Here is a 19,712-nt window from a genome sequence, read left to right as displayed (position 1 = left end):
GGGGGGGGGGCATGAACGTGTCGGGGTGAGAAAGGCAACGTCACGCTTCTTAGTTCACACATTTTTAACATCTGTTTAAGAATCACTGAGACTTTTTACACCATAAATACGACAAACAATATCAAAACAACATCTTCAATATGAAGTTAACTTCATATTGAATTGGCATTGTGTTTGCAGGTTTTGAGACACCTTCTACTCTCATTTTACTTATTCAATCTACCAGCAACCTACTGCCATTTAAAATTTATCCAGTATGGTGGGGGGGGGGGAAGACTTATAGTTTTTTACTAAAAAAAAAGCATTACTGCACATCTAAAAGAAACATTAAAACAAATACTCATTGGTTATCATTCTTCATAAAGATATTTAGAGACATCTGAAGTTATCATAGACTAGCAAAACTTGAAAATACATCGTTAATTGTAGCGTACAAAAATGCATAAAACCCCCACCCATTTAAAGAAAATTGAAGAATTTTTATCCAAATCATTCACTCATAAATAAATATTTACTAGCAATTTTTCATGTTTGGTTTACTTACTCAATACTTCATAATAAGTATTAAACTAAAACATTAGTCATCAAAATTCTAGAAAATCTTTTAACTCTGAGGTTCGCTTGGCAATATTAAAGAAAGAAAAATCTACCAAATGCAGAATAAATTATTTCATTGTATTTCTTAGAAACACAGTATTTCTTAGAGTATACTTTAAAGCATTTTTTCTTATATAGGAAAATAGTTCATATATATCTATATATGTATATGACTATATTACACACAAAATATTAATATGCATAATATTACATATAGAATTAAAAAGAGAAAACAAAAAATAGCTAATAAAAATGGTAAATTATTAATCACTGCTAAGTTCAAACATTAGAATTCCTAATTAGAGGATTATGAATTTTTAATTTCTAAAGGCTATACTAAGGTAAATCTTAAAAGCAAAATGTATTACTACTTCTAGCCAGGTACAGAAGCTTTATGCCAGAGAGGGAGAAAAAAAGAAAAACTACCTGTTTTAGGAGGGCACTTTGCTCTAAGGATATTATTAGTATGCCCAGATTCCCAAGATTCACAGTGATTTTTATTCCAAATACATTTTATTCCTGGACCAGCATTCTTACAAAGTTCTTCATCTCTGAAAGCCTTGCAATTTGGAGGCTTGTAAACAAGGATATCATTAAGGAGCACACTAGAAAATCCTCCAAATATATACATGGACCTATTAAAAAAAAAAAAAACAAGAATCTTAAAGAAACAATATTAAGAAAAGCCTAACATATTAGCTTTAAAAATAAGTTTAAATACATTTTATCAAGTTAGTAAACAATTTTTTAGAAATAGAAAGTACCTGTACATGGATAAGAAGATACACTTTAGAACAGCTATCTAGAATTACAATTTCTGAATATTGACAATGAATATAGATATTAGATAGTCTGTGTTTCAGTATTTTACTATCCTCTTATGAAATAAATCAAGAGTAAAATATCAAAAATATCTTCAAAACTTCAATTTGGAAAGAAAAGTCCAGAAATTTGTTAAATTAATTCAATTACCAGTGCCAAAGAAGTCTGACATGCCCTAAAAGAGCATAGTTTTTATTTCTAACAATATTATTAATAAGTGGAAAAGATCAGAAAATGTTTCAATATTATCTTTTATTATTTAAAAAGAGAAAGTCAACCAACACAGTATTGCAACAAAGAAGCCTAGAGGTTTTATGTATAAACTCTGAATTTCATTTATACTGTTTTGAAAGCTAACTGATATCAATTACAGTTTCATTGTGGTTAACTTCTACCTGCTTTGTGTATCACTTTGAAGAATTTTTACATAATTAGAATAAAGTGGTGATAAAATAAACTTATAAAAATGTCATTATGAATTATAAATTTAAAGCTAATGAATGAGCTATTGTTTCCTGCCACATTACCAAAATTTGCTATAGAAATAGAAAAATGAGGGCGCTTGGGTGGTTCAGTCAGTTAAGCATCTGCCTTTGGCTCAGGTCATGAACCCAGGGTGCTGGGTTCGAGTCCCACTTCAGGCTCCCTGCTCAGCGGGGAGTCTGCTTCTCCCTCTACCTCTCCCCCCTTCTCATGATCTCTCTCTCTCTCACTTTCTCTCTCTTTAATAAATAAATAAAATCTTTAAAAAAAATAGAAAAATGATACTAACTTAAAGGAACAAGGTAACTTAATGATCATTCCATCCAAAATCCCAAGGGATATAAAGATATTAAAGTCGAGAGGTTAAGGGATTGTCAAAAATCACATGGTTAATGACAGAACTAAAATGAGAATCTAATTCTTCTCACTTTCCTTGTTCTCCTTGATAGAAATATGGGCTAGCCTATCTATCATTTCAGTTTGATCTTTTTTAAAGAAGTCATTCATTGTCTGATCTCTACAAAAAGAAAAGAAAGCAGATCTCTACAAAAAGAAAAGAAAAGAATGATTTTTTTTTAAGTATTTTAGTTTTATCTCAGCACTCTGACTGCTCCTCTTTCTCTTAAATATATTTGAACACAAAAGAATGAAGGATATGGTTAACGAACCAAAATGTATTCCACGGTAGACTAGGTATACCCAATGCCATTAAGTACAAATGATAATTTTCAAAAAGAGTAACAGAATATGTGGATAGGATGACTGACAAATGTACGTTTTTTACCCATTAATAACAACCGCAGAGTGTCCAAATCTGTTGACATCTCTATGAAGATTTGGTTTCGGTAATATTTTCCATTCATCACAAGCTAGAAAAAAGAGAACAGCAACAAAAAATGAAATAAAACAAATTAAGACAAATACTATAAAACCATCTTTGGTCAAATTAAAGATACATTAAAATTAGGAAGTCTTTCATTAACTTGCCATGACCTACAATTTAGTATCATTACTCAACTGGCATCATTCTTTTTTTTTTTTTAAGATTTTATGTATTTATTTGACAGAGAGAGACACAGCAAGAGAGGGAACACAAGCAGGGGGAGTGGGAGAGGGAGAAGCAGGCTCCCCATGGAGCAGAGAGCCCAATGAGGGGCTCGATCCCAGGACCCTGGGATCATGACCTGAGCCGAAGGCAGACGCTTAACAACTGAACCACCCAGGCGCCCCTCAACTGGCATCATTCCTAAAATAAAAATAACTTCTGCATAAAATTCCCACAAATAAATGTAAGTATATGAGAATAATGAAAATGAAAAAAATATATAGGTGTATAGTTTATGTTGGAGGATAATTCCAACATATCTTTATTAAATAAATCAAGGCTCATATCTTTATTATTTTTATTAAATAAGTATCTTTATTAAATAAATCAAGGCTCATATAGTAAATTGCATGAACGCCAATACTGGGCAAACCTGTTAGAAAATTAAATTACTAAACCAAATTTTACATGCATGCTTATGAAATTAAATGGAATATTTAATATTCAGTGAAATAATGCCTAAAAATAGAATCACTGAAATAAAATATTTAAATCATTTTAATGATCTGACACTTCAAAATAATAGAGTTCATTTTATGTAAAAGAGAATGGACTTCAATTGCAAAAATCTAGAAAAAATAAAAAACCTAAATAATTCATGAGCTATGTAAAAAATATGGAAAGAAAAATGGTAATAGAAAACTGGGTATTAAAGAGGGTACGTATTGAATGGAGCACTGGGTGTTACACGCAAACAACGAATCATGGAACACTACATCAAAAACTAATGATGTAATGTATGGTGATTAACATAAGAAAAGAAAAGAAAACCGTGTATCATTTCAATATAACCTAGCCTCGAAATTGACACGTATACTAACATAGATTTTGAGATGACAAGTGATTCAATTTTCAGTAACTAGGGACATTCTCAGGACAGTGTTTTAAATTTCATCTTCTTAAACATGCCGTATCTAAAGAAGGCAGTGGTATTTAATAAAAACACAGGGAAGTAACAAGATTTTAAAAACAAATTTTATTTTTAGGTAGTTTAGAAGCCCTTTGGGAACAAGAAAATAATCTAAAATACAGTTAGTTGTACAAGTTAAAGTTGTAATAAATTACTGTTTTCCCATTTATGTAATTATAATGATAGTAATAAAATAACAATTTGGTTTTAATTCAATATCATTACTAATGAAGATCAAAGAAATTACAAAAACCAAAATCATAGTTTAGAAAATGAAATTAGAAAACAGCAATAAAATACATCTTGAATTGTATCTCCTAAAGTCTATTCCAAAGAACACAAATCCCCCCAAAAGAGGTTATTCCTATCTCTCTCCTTAGTTCACAAAATATATCTGCCTACTAAATACTCTCAAAAGAGAGAGTACAGATGTATAGAAGCCTAACTATATCTAACCCAGTGCTCCCAATATTTTATCCGCAGAAGCACTTTTCATGTCATACTTTTCACATTAACATTTCTAAGAGCCAATGCTCTGAATATCACATTTTGGGAAATACTATGAAAGAGGGCTATACATAAGATTAACAGTCTGGTCAATTTTACATGTTACAGTTTTACATGTTTACATGTGTATAGTACTATAAAGCTTCCAAAGTGCATTCATCTACATAATCTAAAATGGTCTTTGTAAGAATCCAATGAAGTTGATTGAGCAGGTATTACCATATGTTGAAAATGAAAAATTAGAGGCACCTGGTGGCTCAGTCGTTAAGTGTCTGCCTTTGGCATAGGTCATGATCCCAGGGTTCTGGGTTCGAGCCCCACATCGGGCTCCCTGCTCAGCGGGGAGCCTGCTTCTCTCTCTCCCTCTGCTGCACCCCCTGCTTGTGCTCTCTCTGTCTCTGTCTCCCTCCCTCTCTCTCTGTCAAATAAATAAGTAAAATCTTAAAAAAAAAAAAAAAGAAAGAAAATGAAAAATTAGATCTAGGAGAAGTTAAGCAATTTGCTTAGGGCTCATTTGATTACCTTTGTTTTTCTATAAATTATGTTTATAAATATTTGATACTTAAAAGTATATGTGTAGCAGACTCTGAGAGATTACTCCCATGTGGAGAGAAAGGGTGACCTGTAAAAGACACAGGCTTTGAAAAAGAAAGAGATGGAAATGTTAGAGACAGTAAATAAGTTAGGGCAGATAGATTTCAATCATTCCACCCAACCCCAACACACACAAACACACACACACACAGGGCCAGTGATTTACAAACTGTGTTGTTTGTAGTATTCCAACAACAGAATTAGAAACCTGAATATGCTTCAAAGAAATGAAACAGAAAAAAGTCAGATGAAAGAGTAAGACTGCCAGATAACAATTTGTTACAAAAATCTCCAAAGAAGAATCTTTAAGATCATTTGGGGGCAATCTGGAGTCCAGAAAAGAAAGTGACCCAACAATCTGAGCTAACCTAGGACTAAAAGGTAAGTAATTTGGCCCAGCATCCAACACAAACCAGGCAGAAGGAAAGCAGATTTTCCAAATGAGAACCATAGAAATGCTCAGAAAAACTAAGGAGTTGGAAAAAAAGAGAGCTAAGAATAAAGACAAGCATTAACTAAAAATTTGGCTTCCTGAAGATTTTTCTAACTCCATAAGCCAATTTCTTTTGGTAAATGATGAAATTTTTTCAGCGCACAGAACAGCCTCAAAAATGGCATTACAAACACCTATGTACCACTAACCAGATCTGTCAAACCTAGTACTTGACCATGTTTACTACAGATTTTTTAAAGAAATAACTTATTACAGATGTAACTTAGGCTCCCTGTGTACTCCCATTCCAATTCAAGCTTCTTTAGTTCTTCCTTCTTTGGATGCAACTACTATTCTGTATTTGCTTATCAATGTTTCTATATATATGATACATATATAGTAATTTTTGTAGGCGGGAAAGCTTTGTATTAATACAAATGTTTATTATATTATACAATATGGATCCCTCTGAAACTTGTTTAATTTCAACCCATTAGTTTTTGCTTTTTGTTCTCTTCATTTTAACCATTTTTATGTGTGCAGTTCAATGACATTAAGTACATTCACGTTTTGGAAACATCACAACCATCCATCTCAGCACTTTCTTATTTTGCAAAACTGAAATTCTGTACCTGTTAAACAATAATTCCCCATTCCCCTCTCTCCCAGCCCCTGCCAATCACCATTTTACTTTTCTGTCTATAAATTTGACTATTTTAAGTACCTCGGATGAATGAAATCACATTATTAGTCCTTTAGTCTTTGACTTATTTCCCTTACCAAGTCTTTAAGGCTCATCCATGTTGTACCATGTGTCAGAATTCCACCCTTTTTAAGCCTGAACAATATTCCATTGTACATATATACCCCATTTTGTTTACTAATTCATCCATCAATGGACACCTGGGTTGCTTCTAATTTTGGCTAATGTGAATAATGCTGCTATGAACATGGGGACACAAATATCTATTCTTGTACCTGCTTTCAATTCTTTTGGGTATATACCCGAAGTGGAATTCCTGGATTATATGGTTAAGTATTGTTTAAATTTTTGAGGAACATCCATACTCTTTTCCATTACAGCTGTACCATTTTACTTGATTCCATCAAGGAGTGCACAAGGGTTCCAGTTTCTCTACATCCTTACTTACACTTGTTATTTTCTATTTCCTGATAATATCCATCCTAATGGATGTGAAGTAGTATCTCAATGTGGTTTTGATCTGCATTTTCCAAATGATTTGTCATGTTGAGCATCTTTTTGTGTCCTTATTGGCCATTTATGTATCTTCTTTGGAGAAATGTCTATTAAACAACCCATTTAGACTTATTCACATATGTGGTGCTATGTTTTCATTTTAATCATGTTACAGCATTCCATATTATGATTTTACCAAAACACATCTATCCTTTTAAAGGTCATTTAGACTTTTTTAAGGTTTTTCCTAACACAAGTCATGTTGGTTTGTTCACTGTTACACACATCTTTTGCAAGTTTTGAGAGTTTCTCCAGGTGGATTTCTAAAAGGAAAATTACTAGGTTTAATGAAAGACACAGTTCAATTTTACTAGATTTCACCAATTTGCTCCCCGAAGTAGTTGCACTGACTTAAATTCACACTAGCCATGCATGACGGCTCTTATTTCGCATCCTCTCCATTATGTAGCTCTCTCAGACTTTTAAATTTTTACCAATCTGATGAATGTTGTTTTGTTTTGTTTTTTTCTAGTTACTGGTAACCTTGCCCATTTTTTGATTTTTGTTTTTTGTCTTTTTTAACAAAGATTTTATTTTTTTTATTTTATTTTTTTTAAAGATTTTATTTATTTTTTGACAGAGAGAGAGACAGCAAGAGAGGGAACACAAGCAGGGGGAGTGGGAGAGGGAGAAGCAAGCTTCCCGCTGAGCAAGGAGCCCAATGTGGGGCTCGATCCCAGGACCCTGGGATCATGACTTGAGCTGAAGGCAGACGCTTAAGGACTGAGCCACCCAGGCGCCCCAAAGATTTTATTTTTAAGTAATCACTACACCCAATGTGGGGCTCGAACTTACAATCCCAAGTGCTCTTCTGACTGAACCAGCCAGGTGCCCCCAGAATTTGAGTTTTTTGATAATTTTAAGAAATTTTTATTAAATGTCCTAAATATCAATCCTTTGCTAATTATATGCATTAACACATATTCTCCTATGCTGTGATTTGCCTTTTCATGTAGTTTATGGAGTATTATTTTACAAAAGTTTGTACAGAAACCTGATCAAACTTATCATTTTCTTCATGACTTATTCTTTTTATTCTTAACTCAAGATTTTAAAGATAATCTCCAATATTCTTCTAAAGGATGGCTTTAACCATTTTGATCTTCAATCCATTTGGAACTTATTTTTGCATCTATTCCAGGGATCTAATTTAATTTTTCCCATATATAGTATTTCCCAGATCTTTCTGTGTATTACCATATACAAATCTTCCCAGGACCATTATTTTAATATTTATGCCTGACCCACGAATTTGTGCCTCACTTGGTTTCTGTACTGCTTTGGTATATTCTTACTTTGCTTGTTTTTAACCAAAGATATGTATGTGCAAAGTTTAGAAGTCAAATTATCCCACAAGATTTATCACAAAAAAACTCTCCTGCTCCCTATCATCCCAATGCTTACTCCTGAATCACAGAGGTAAGCACTTTGAATTCTAAAATAAAAAACTAGAAGAAGCTTGTTTTTGTATTTATCTCCTTATTCTAAATGGCATACTTAGTTCTTAGGTTCAGATAATATCTCTGACTTTCTCTTTAAAAGATGAAGATTTGGGGTGCCTTTTTTTAAAATAAATAAATAAATAATAAAAGATGAAGATTTAACTCTTATGCAGACATACACACACAACTTCCCTTCCTTCCATCCTCATGTACTTATAATTTTGTTCAGGCCAATATGCAGTATTTACTATATATTATTCTATATGCAGATGAGCCACATAGCATATTATAATTCTTTTTATCCTTGAACAAATTTTTATTTTCCCGGCAAATCATTTTTTTTTTTTTTTTGCTTAGGTTTCTACAGAGCAGCTGTTAATTCATCCCTGACTCTTTACCAAATGTATACACCTTTTTGCAGTATTTTCTAACATATCAATATATCCAGCAGTTTCATTTACTTCTTGAAGACATCCCTACTAAAACTCCATCTTTCTTCTTCAATACAAACTTGTCTCTAGACCTGCTGCAGCATCCTAAGGATTCTCTGCACATCTCCTATTATTTACTCTATTTCTTGGATTTTAATTTTTATCAATTTGTATTTGTTTATGTAATCAAATATATCAGTAGGAGACATAATTCTACAGCTGCCAGAGAGAGTGTACATTAGAAGTAGATTTTTGAGAGGTTGCAATTCTGAAAGTGACTATTCCACTTTATATGATTATTTGATTGGGCTTAGAACTCTAACTTTGAAAACATTTTCAGATATTGAAGGTATTACTCTGCAATCTTCTGGCTCCTGGTTTTGCTTTTGCAAGGTCCTATCCTATTTCTTTTCTCTACATATAAGCTCTTAGGGTCTTCTTTCTATCTCCACTTTTCATGATGGATTTTGCTACGAGTCTCTTCTGGGGCTTAGTGAAATCTTTTATTCTGAAAATTCATATACTTCAAGCCCAGATATTTTTCTTGAATTATTCATTTGATAATTTCTTCCTCACCTAAAATTTTCTGTTCTTTTTTTTGGCCACTCCTATTACTCAGACAGCAAATTTTCTGGAATAATCATCTAAATTTCATACCTTTTATCCTATTTTACATCTGTCCTTTGTTCATAATACTTTTGGAACATATTGTTCATTATATCTTAAAATCTATTAATTTGTTATCTTAATTTTAATTTCAAAAGCCCCATTTTTTTGTTTTCTGAATGATCTATTTTTTAAAAGTCACATTTTTACTTCATAAATGTAACATCTTCTGTCCATAAAGATTGAAGTTATAATCTTCTTCCAGTATTACCTCAATTTCCTTTGATTTCTTATTTTTTCCTATTTGTTTGATATTTTCATCAGATTTAGTGGCTTTTTGTGAATGTCTATGATAACTAGCTGCCCTTTCAAATTTAAGACTGAAGAACAACAAAACTGTTTAGAAATTTTAGAAATTCTGTGCTTGGCCAAGACATGTTGTTGACTGTTGGAATACTTTGTTTTTTGAAATATAACTGATATACAACACTGTATAAGTTTAAGGTGTACAACATGACTTGACATATATATGTATATATATATATGTATATACACACACACACACATATATATTTAGTGAAAGATTAAACACAGTTTACTTAACACCAAAAGGAAAAAAAGAAAAAAAAATGGTTTTTTTCCTTGTTATAAAAATTCTTAAGATTTATTCTCTTAATAACTTTCATATATACTATATGGCAGTGTGGGGATTTTGATCAGTTGGGACCATTTTAGTTGAAGACCTCCAAATATTAGTTTTTGCACACTCCTTCTCTTGGGCCGGTCAGATTCTTTGAAGTAAATCCTCCAATCTCCTGCCTAGAAGCTATAAACCTGGGTAACAGTATTCTGGACCTAAGTAGAAGAAAAAAGCTAGAGGTTTCATTCATAAGTATGTATACTTTCACCTAAGCCCACTGTTTCCAAAATTGTACTGACACCCTCAACCATGCTCAGGTACCTGGATCAACATCCACAGAGAGTAAACCTCTGTCTTCCAGCACAAGTTGAAGAAGGGGATTTAGGGATTTAATAGCTAATTGTATAGGTTTTTAATCAAACTTTCTGTTTCAGGCCCACAAGCACACCCCATTTTCAGAAATACTTGAAAACTCTAAATAAATAAATAAATAAATAAATAAATAAATAAATAAAAGCACATGAGAGAAATGGAAAGAATACTGGGAGTGTGTCATCCATACAGTGAAATAGTGGGATTTAACTGATCAGACCACATATCTACTGATCAAATCACACAGCTAACATAAGTAAGCAAGTCTCATAAACTCAAAAGCATGGAGTTTCCAAATTTATCCATTGAGTTTATTCCTATTAAGGTAATAGCTGTTTGCACATTTAAAAACTGAACATCTCAGGAGCGCCTGGGTGGCTCAGTCGGTTAAGTGTCTGCCTTTGGATCAGGTCATGATCCCAGAGTCCTGGGATCGAGTCCTGCATCAGGCTCCTTGCTCAGTGGGGAACCTGCTTCTCCATCTCCCTCTGCTGCTCCCTCTGCTTGTGCTCGCTCCCACACTCTCTCTCTCTCAAATAAATAAATAAAATCTTAAAAAAAATAAAAACTGAACATGTCAATTTAGTAACAATGCTAAAGATCAGGGAGTTGTCTTCTGAATGTTCTCCAAAACATTTTTTTTTCATAATAGTGAATCTTGAAAAATAGAACCAAGACTAAAACATTAATTAACTTGGGTGTTTTAATCTAAAGAAAGGAAGACTGAGAATTCATCAACTGCTCTTAACTAAGAAGAGGAAAAAATATGTGAAATTTGGGTTAACAGATTTAGATAAGACTGAGGAAAAAGGACATCACTATTTAAGTAATTCAAATTAGATGTAATGAAGATCCAATGACACAACAACATTATGGATATAAAACTGAATGAGACTGAATTCCTGCCCTGAAGGAATAACAATAGAATGTGATAAGTATTAAGAGAGATATATAAAGAGTGCTATGGGAGTCTCCCTCCAAAAAAAAAGGAAAGCACATAGTTGCTTCTAAAAGTTAAATGTTTTTTTAAATTACTATATTATATAAGATTAACTGAAGGATACATAAAGCCTCACAGTCTTTTTAAATGGGTAAAATTTCCTAAGATAAGTTGTCATAACCTTTTACCCAGTAAAAACAATATGTTAATTGCTTATCAATGTTATGTAGTATTTAATTCTGAAAACAACTTTGGGGAGTAAATATTTTCGTTACGGTGTTATAGATAAGGAAACAGTATTTAGAGGTTTGATCACTTCCTTAAGGTCATTAAATGGTGGAGTCCACATTCAGAACCAGATCTTCTTAATTACTACATTATACTGCCTCACTATGTTACCAAAATACCCTTTTCAACATAAACAGTAATGTCATGAAAGTAAAAATATATATGTATATATATATTTTAAAGTACACAAGTCCCTGCAGAGAAACAGTACAGTACACTATTAATATTTTAATTATACATGAGAATGATTAATTCAGACCAATAATAATACAACACAATTCTACTTGTAGAAGCTGGTTGCCTTTTAACATATGTGGTTGTAGGAGGTGAAGGCTTTACTACTATCTGCAAGACATTACCTTCAATTATACTAAGAGTTTACAAAGAATTACAAACAACATTTGTTATATATATTGGTGTTATTTAACAGATATTCCAGTTCTCTTCCTTCAAGCCCATGGTAAAATTAAACTCCCACACTTCCTAGAAGTTGGATGTGATAATATGACTTGTTTCTTTTTTTTTTTTTTTAAAGACTTTATTTATTTATTTGACAGGGCGAGAGAGCACAAGCAGAGGGAACAGCAGAGGGAGAGGGAGAAGCAGGCTCCCCGCCAAGCAGGGAGACTGATGCGGGGCTCGATCCCAGAAACCTGGGATCATGTCTGAGCTGAAAGCAGACACTTAACCATCTGAGCCACCCAGGCGCCCCCAATATGACTTGTTTCTGCCAACAAAATGCAAGTTAAAGTGACACTTCTATTTCTAGATGGAACCACTGAATTACCAATGAAAGACAATTCAATTCATCTTGGGTCCCTAAGTGATGACAATAAGCTAATCTGCCTTGCCTCCAACATTAGACATGTAGCATGAGTGAGAAATTAACCATAATTGGTCTTAATCCCCTGAAACTTGGAGATTTACAGTGGACATGGATATGTGCTGCCCAGACCTCATTCAAGGAAGGAACTTTTGTCTCTGTTGCTGGGAGAGGTGTCGGTGAGCAATCATCAGCTGCAAACTACTTCAGCAAGTTCCTCAGTATCTTTGGGCCACTTCACCAAGGCCACAACTTTTTAAGGATGACCCACATGCAATTGCTGATCAACGTGGGGTTTTAAAGGTCCTGTCACTTCGTCCCAACATACCAACCATTTTACCTCCAGAGATCCTTGTGTGGTTGACTAAGGTTATCTACCCAGCATCACAACTCAACTTTTCCTTTTGTCAAATCCTGCTTTCTCCCCCTACCTCTTCCAAAGGCATTGATCTTAAGGGTACTCTCAATGAACATCATAAACACTAAACTCTATCTCAGAGTCTACTTCCATGAGAACCCAAACTATGATAGCTGGTACCAGGAGTGATACAAGAAAAGCAGGAAATAAGATGGAGTTTGTGAGCTGAATCATATACTACTAAGCTAGCAATGAAGAACCTATCATTGGTGGTAGGTATAACAAAGAAAGCCCCTGGCACAAGATGTCATCAACTATTAAAACTTATACCAGTGGTAAATTAGGAATGTATGCCAAAGAAAGGGACTATTCTAGCAGGTGTGAAGTATCAGATGTTTGATAATAGTAACTACCAGTACACTAGAATTGCATATCTACTGCTTAACCCCACTGAGCTCTAGAAAAAAGATAATGAGGAATGCCTGGGTGGCTCAGTTGACTACGTGTCCAACTCTTGATCTCGGCTCAGGCCGTGATCTTCGGATTGTGGGATCGAGCCCTGCTTTGCACTCAGCGAGGAGTCTGCTTGAAATTCTCACCCTCTGCCCCTCCCCCCACTCTCTCTCTCACTCTCAAATAAGTAAGATCTTTTAAAAAAATAAAATAAATAGGGCGCCTGGGTGGCTCAGTTGGTTAAGCATCTGCCTTCAGCTCAAGTCATGATTCCAGGGTCCTGGGATACTGTAAGACCTAGAGAGCAAATATTGGCAGAAGTTGGGGAAGTACACATTGTACTAGATAATAAGGGGAGATTGATCCAAGTGGCACCAGAACCTTATATTGGATTAGGGAGAGTTTAATGACTTAAAAGCACTCTCCCAAGATGCAGAATTTATGCCCTAACAAGGACCCCAGGAGATGGTGTGAGCTCACTATTAAAATGACTCCTATTTACAGCAAAGGGAACAATCAACAAAATGAAAAGGCAACCTACAGAATGGTAGAAAATATCTGCAAATCATATATCTGATAGGGGTTTAATATACAAAAATGTAAAGAATTGACACAACTCAACAGCAAAAACAAAACAAAAAAATAATCCAATTAAAAAATGGATAGAGGAGGGCGCCTGGGTGGCTCAGTTGGTTAAGCGACTGCCTTTGGCTCAGGTCATGATCCTGGAGTCTGGGGATCGAGTCCCATATCGGGCTCCTTGCTCGGCAGGGGGTCTGCTTCTCCCTCTGACCCTCCCCCCTCTCATGTGCTCTCTCTCTCTCATTCTCTCTCTCGAATAAATAAATAAAAAATCTTAAAAAAAAATAAAAAATAAAAAATGGATAGAGGAAATGAAGAGGTATTTTTCTGAAGAAGACATCCAAATGGACAACAAGTACAAGAAAAGGTATTCAGGGGTGCCTGGGAGGCTCAGTCGGTTAAGTGTCTGCTTTGAACTCAGGTCATGATCCCAGGGTCCTGGGATCAAGTCCCGCATTAGTCTCTCTGCTTAGCAAGGACTCCCTCCTTGTGCACTCTCTCTCTCTCTCTCTCTCTCTCTGTGTCAAATAAATAAATAAATAAATAAATAAAACAAAAAAGGTGTTCAATATCACTAGTTATCAGGGAAAAGCAAATCAAAACCACAATAAGCTATCACCTCACACATGTGGCTAACATCAAAAAGAAAAGAGATATTATGTGTTGGTAAGGACATGAAGAAAAGGGAACCCTGTGCACTGTTGGTGGGGATGTAAATTGGTTCAGTCACTGTCCCTCAAACAGGAAGGTTCCTCAAAATATTAAAAAGCAAACTACCATATAGGATCCAGCAATCCCACTTCTGGGTATATACCCAAAGAAAATGAAAACAGGATATCAAAGAGATATCTGCACTCCCATGTTCACTGCAGCATTATTCACAGAAGCCAAGATATGGAAACAAAGTATTCGTCAATGGATGAATGGATAAAGATGTGACATATATACAAATATATGTATATGTATTATATATATTTATATATGTATATATACGTGTGTGTGTATACATATACATACACAATGGAATATTATTCAGCCGTAAGAAAGAAATCCTGCCATTTAAGAAAACATGGATGGACTTGGGGGTATTACACTAAGTGAAGTAAGTCAGATAAAGAAAGATAAATACTACACAGTATTTGTCTTTATATGTGGAATCTAAAAAAAAAAAAAAAAGTCAAGCTCAATAGAAACAGTTAAAAAAATGTTTGCCAGGGACGGAGAATAGGGGAAATAAGGAGAGGTTGGCAAAAGGATACAAACTTTCAGTTATAAAATGAACCAGGTATGAGGATTTAATGTATAACATGGTTACTGTAGTTGATAACACAGTATTATATAACTGAAATTTGCTGAATGAGTAGAACTTAATCTAGAAAGAACATCAAATTAAAAAAAGGAAATATATGTGATCTTATGGATGCATTAACTATACTGGGGGAATCCTATCACAATGTATACATATACCAAATCATCACAATGTACATGTTATAGATCTTTTTTTTTTTAAGATTTTATTTATTTATTTGACAGAGAGAGACCCAGTGAGAGAGGGAACACAAGCAGGGGGAGTGGGAGAGGGAGAAGCAGGCTTCCTGCTGAGCAGGGAGCCCGATGTGGGACTCGATCCCAGGACCCTGGGATCATGACCTGAGCCGAAGGCAGATGCTTAATGACTGAGCCACCCAGGCACCCCTACATGTCATACATCTTATAATTTTATTTGCCAGTTATACCTCAATAAAGCTAAAAAAGAAAAAGAAGACACCTAGAAACATAAAAATACATTCCATGCTAAGTAAAGTCAAAATGTTAGAACAGCCATAGCAAAGAATAAAGGCAAGGGTAAAAAGTCTAGAAATACGGGCAGTCTGGAGTGGATATACTAGACTACCAGAAAACCTACCAGGTCATTCATTATATCTGTGAAAAGGGCCAGAGGGTATGCCATTTACCAAAGCCATGAAGAACGGGATAGAGAAGGGGCACTAGAATCAATAAGAATGTGCTGGCTCTCCTCCACAGGCCAAAGCTGATGGAAGGAGAAATCGTAACAGAACGAGCTCAATGATGGAGACAACAGGACAATACAGCCCAACTGGTGACACTTAACCATCGGAATCCAATCCAAGTAGTGGGCAAGATTTAGAATATGCAGCAAGCCTGGAGGGTCAGTCAAGGAGACTAGCCTATTAAAAACTATAGAGATGTTTAACAGACCACAGCACACCTAGAAGCAAAACAGGCAGCCAACAAGAGCACTACTACCTAACTTACATCATCAGGAGAAATCAAGAACAGATGATCAGGAGGCTGATGGTAGATGCTGCAATAAAAAGTCACAATTTATTGCTCAATTTCTAGAATTGAGCCATTTCTGAAGTCCATATTTGATATATTTAAAATTCTGATGCCTTGGAAGAATGACCCTGCAATACCACAGTAAGTATACATGGTAATAATTCCCCTATTTCTTTATCAAAGTCACCCATGGTCATTTAATTGCATAACTCTAACCTAGGGGAAAAAGCAGCAAAAACATTTCAAGTACAGTTGGACACAGGTCTGAGTTAGCACTGACACCCACAGATATAAAGTGTCATCATGGTCTCTCTTTATAGGAGGGATATATGGCAATGAGGTAATTAATGACATCCTGGCCAACGTCCTGTTCAAAATGAGCCACTGGGTCGGCAGACCTATGCAGTGGTCATGCTCTGGATGTTTCTGGCAAATGGCACAACACTGACATTGGGTCCTTGGCTATCACAGTAGAAAAGATGAAGTGGAAACTTCTGAAACAACGACCCCCTGGATAATATATTAAATTTTAAACAAATGTTGCATTCCAGAGGGTGTGGGTGGCAGGAATTAGTATTACCCTAAAGAATCTAAAGAATACAGGGATGATGGACCCCATCAAATCTCCTTTTAAATCACCAGTCTGGGTCCTGCAAACTAAACAAAGCCTGGAGGATGACAAGAGCCTACTACCAAATAGTAGCTCAAATTGCAGTCACTATACAAAATGCTATCTTTGTTAAAGCAGAGTAACATGACCATTTTTGGCAAATGTGTTTTTTGCTAACCCTTTCAGAAAAGAGGATCAAAAACATTTTGCTTTCATACGGAATAGAAAATAGTATACATTCACAATTTTGCCTCAGGATCATATTAACTCTCCCTCCTTTTGTCATAACATAGGACACATTTAGTCCCATTGGACATCTTGTAGAACATTACATTGTTCCACTACATTAATGCCATCATTCTAACTGTGGCCAGATGAGTAAGAATGGCTTATGAGATGGAGGTCTTGTTAAGACATATATGGTTCAAAGGGTGGAAGATAAAACCTACAAAGATTCAGATTTCATACTAGTAAAATATTTAGGGATCCAGTGGTCAAGAACATTCTCAGACAGCTCATCTGAATTGAAAGACCAATTATTACATCTTGCAACGCCCATGAAAAGCAGAAGGCAAACCATCCAGTAGGTCTCTTTGGATTCTGAAGGTAGCTTATTTCAGTTCTGGGAATACTGCTCCAGCCCACATACTGAACAACATGAAAGGCTGCCAGCTGGGAGTACATGCCAGGGTAGGGAATAGCTCTGCTATAGGTTCAGGTTACACTTGTAAGCAGCTCTGCAGTTAGGGCTGCATGACCCAGTAGAATTATAGCTATTGTTGGTGGCACTGTGGGAAAAAGTAGCACATGAAATATACAGAAAGTCCCAGTGAAAGAATCCCAGTGCCGACCCCATACACATGTCAAAGGCCATCCCATCTGCAGTGGAAAATTTTATACTCTATTCCTGCCATGTTATCGGGCCCTGGCAGAGAGAGAGACCCTGGATTAAAAACTGACCATGTGTTCAGAGTTTTATATCATGAGCTGGTTCTGTTACCAAGAATCGTAAGAACATAAAATGGAAGTGGCACCCAAGATCAAGCATGAGCAAGATCACATAATACACAAGCAATCTACGTGAACAGGTAGCTCAGACCCCAGGTTACCCAACACTGTTGCACCAGCATCTGTCATCTTACAGCTAAACAGAAATATTGGACGATCAGAAACAAGGGGCCTGGGGTAGAGACACGTGGATGGATATATTGGAATGAGCACAAAATATAAAGATCTCTGTGACACAAATTAAAGGCATCAGAGTGCATCTAACATGGAAGAGACAGTAAACAACAAGCAAACAAATGACTAAAACAGCTAATATCAGTTAGTCTCTATTAAAGGACACCCCAGTGCTAGCACAATGAGAATATGAACACACTAGCCACGATAGAGAGATGGAAGTCATCTACGAATGCAGTAGCGGGGCTCCTCTGAACAAAGCTGCTCTAGCTACTGTTACTGGCAATTGTCCAGCCTGTCAGCAAGATATCAACTCTGGTCCCTTGATAAAACTATCCCCCAAGGCCACCAAATATACACTTAGTGGCAAGCTGACTACAACTGGGCCCCTTCCACTCTAATTTGACCAACAATTCATTAGGACAAGAATAGATACGTACTCTGAGTATCAGTTTGATTTTCCCAACCACAGGGTCTTAACCAGTATGACTGCCTTAGAAATTATGAAGTGTTTGATCAAGCAGCACAGGATCCTATGTAATCAGAAGACACACTACAGCAAATGAAGTACAGGAATGAGCCCATAACCATGGGATCCACTGGATCCTGTAACACACAATGTGATAAACCTTTCGATAGGCACAAATGAAACACCAGGATGCAGGATACACCTTGGAATTTAGCAACTTTTAAATGGTGGTCTGTCCCCAGTAGGAAGAATATAAAAGTCCAGGTACCAAGGAATAAAAGCCACTCTTAGTGGCCTCACTTTCAGTGATACAGTTGAGTAATTTGTGCTTCTTATCCCAGAAATCTGGGCTCTGCAGGATTAGAGATCTTATTCCCCAAAGGGGAAATACTCTGGCGGGCCATAGCAATGTCCCACTGAACTATAACGTAGAGTTAGCTTAGTTCCCAGGGTAGGGAATAGCTACCACTTAGGCACTTCAGGCTCCTTCTGTCAAGGTACCAGCAAGCAGGCAAAAGAGGAGTCACCATCTTGGCAGGGATAATTGGCCCTGACCATCAAAGGGAGGTAGGACTGCTGTTACAAAATAAGGGCAGGGGAATATGTTTGGTACACATATGATCCACTTAGGTGTCCCTTGGTATCCTGTTGCCAAGGGTAATGGTAAATGGGCAAGTTCAATACCCAGAGCAGGAGGTACATGATGACCAGGGGTTCAAATACCTAAGGGTAAGGGTCTGGGTCATGCTACCAGGTAATGGTCTGGGTCATGCTACCACAGAGATCAGGAGAGGTTCCAACTGAGAGTAAGGGATATTTAGAAAGAATAATGGGGGGGGGGGGGACATAATGAATATCAGTTGTAGCCCTGAGACCAGCTGTAGAAGCCAAAGGAATAATCTAGGTTTTCCCCAGGAAGAATGGGTCACTGGAATCCTAGAGGAGCTCTTGACAAATGTATTTGAAGTGGACTGAGTAGTTCAAAGAATGAATTGTGATGAACATGGACATGCACTGCCTAAATACACCTTCAGGAAGAACCTGTTGCCGCTGCTGCTAGGCTTGCTGTCACCTAACATCGTTCAGCTACCAGCCCCTGTGGAGACTGCTTTAACTACATACACAGAGCTTCCTCACCCAAGTTCCTACCCTCCTAGGAGTGACTCTCATACAATGACTAATCAAGGCCTGGCTGTTTCATCCTAACAAAGAATAATTCTGATGGACATTTCAGCTAGAGTTCCCTTGGGATTGGCTGCAGCTATTAAAGTCTACTTGACTTTTCCCTCTGCCCAATCCTGCTTCTTCTACCTCCTGATCACAGCTATTAATCCCAATGACCCAATTTGTACCCCAAACACTAAACTCTGTCTCAGAATTTGCTTTCCAGAGAACTCGGACTGTGGCAGGATTGTTTGTTGCCACAGTATAATCTAACCTGTACTGACTGATACAGTACAATAAATGTGAGTTTCCTCTGCAGTTTCTTAAAATTGCTGGCAAATT

General features: G+C 36.0%; 1 protein-coding gene across 2 annotated transcripts in view; it reads right to left on the bottom strand.

Moving 5' to 3' along the window:
• The window catches only part of ATRNL1 (attractin like 1), an 804,411-nt gene that overhangs the window by 642,050 nt on the left and 142,649 nt on the right, over window positions 1–19,712 (bottom strand). For both annotated transcript variants that reach the window (XM_064595308.1, XM_064595309.1), the window contains exons 11-12: window positions 2,687–2,771; window positions 1,024–1,232 (exon numbers count right to left, since the gene is read on the bottom strand). In XM_064595308.1, coding sequence (XP_064451378.1) covers window positions 1,024–1,232; window positions 2,687–2,771 — 294 coding nt within the window. The remainder of the gene's footprint in view (window positions 1–1,023; window positions 1,233–2,686; window positions 2,772–19,712) is intronic.

Source organism: Mirounga angustirostris, unplaced genomic scaffold, assembly GCF_029215605.1.
Source record: "Mirounga angustirostris isolate CCGP_5_RB_7025 unplaced genomic scaffold, mMirAng1.0.hap1 SCAF_6, whole genome shotgun sequence".
Lineage (NCBI taxonomy): Eukaryota > Metazoa > Chordata > Mammalia > Carnivora > Phocidae > Mirounga > Mirounga angustirostris.
This window is presented reverse-complemented; position numbering and strand designations above follow the sequence as displayed.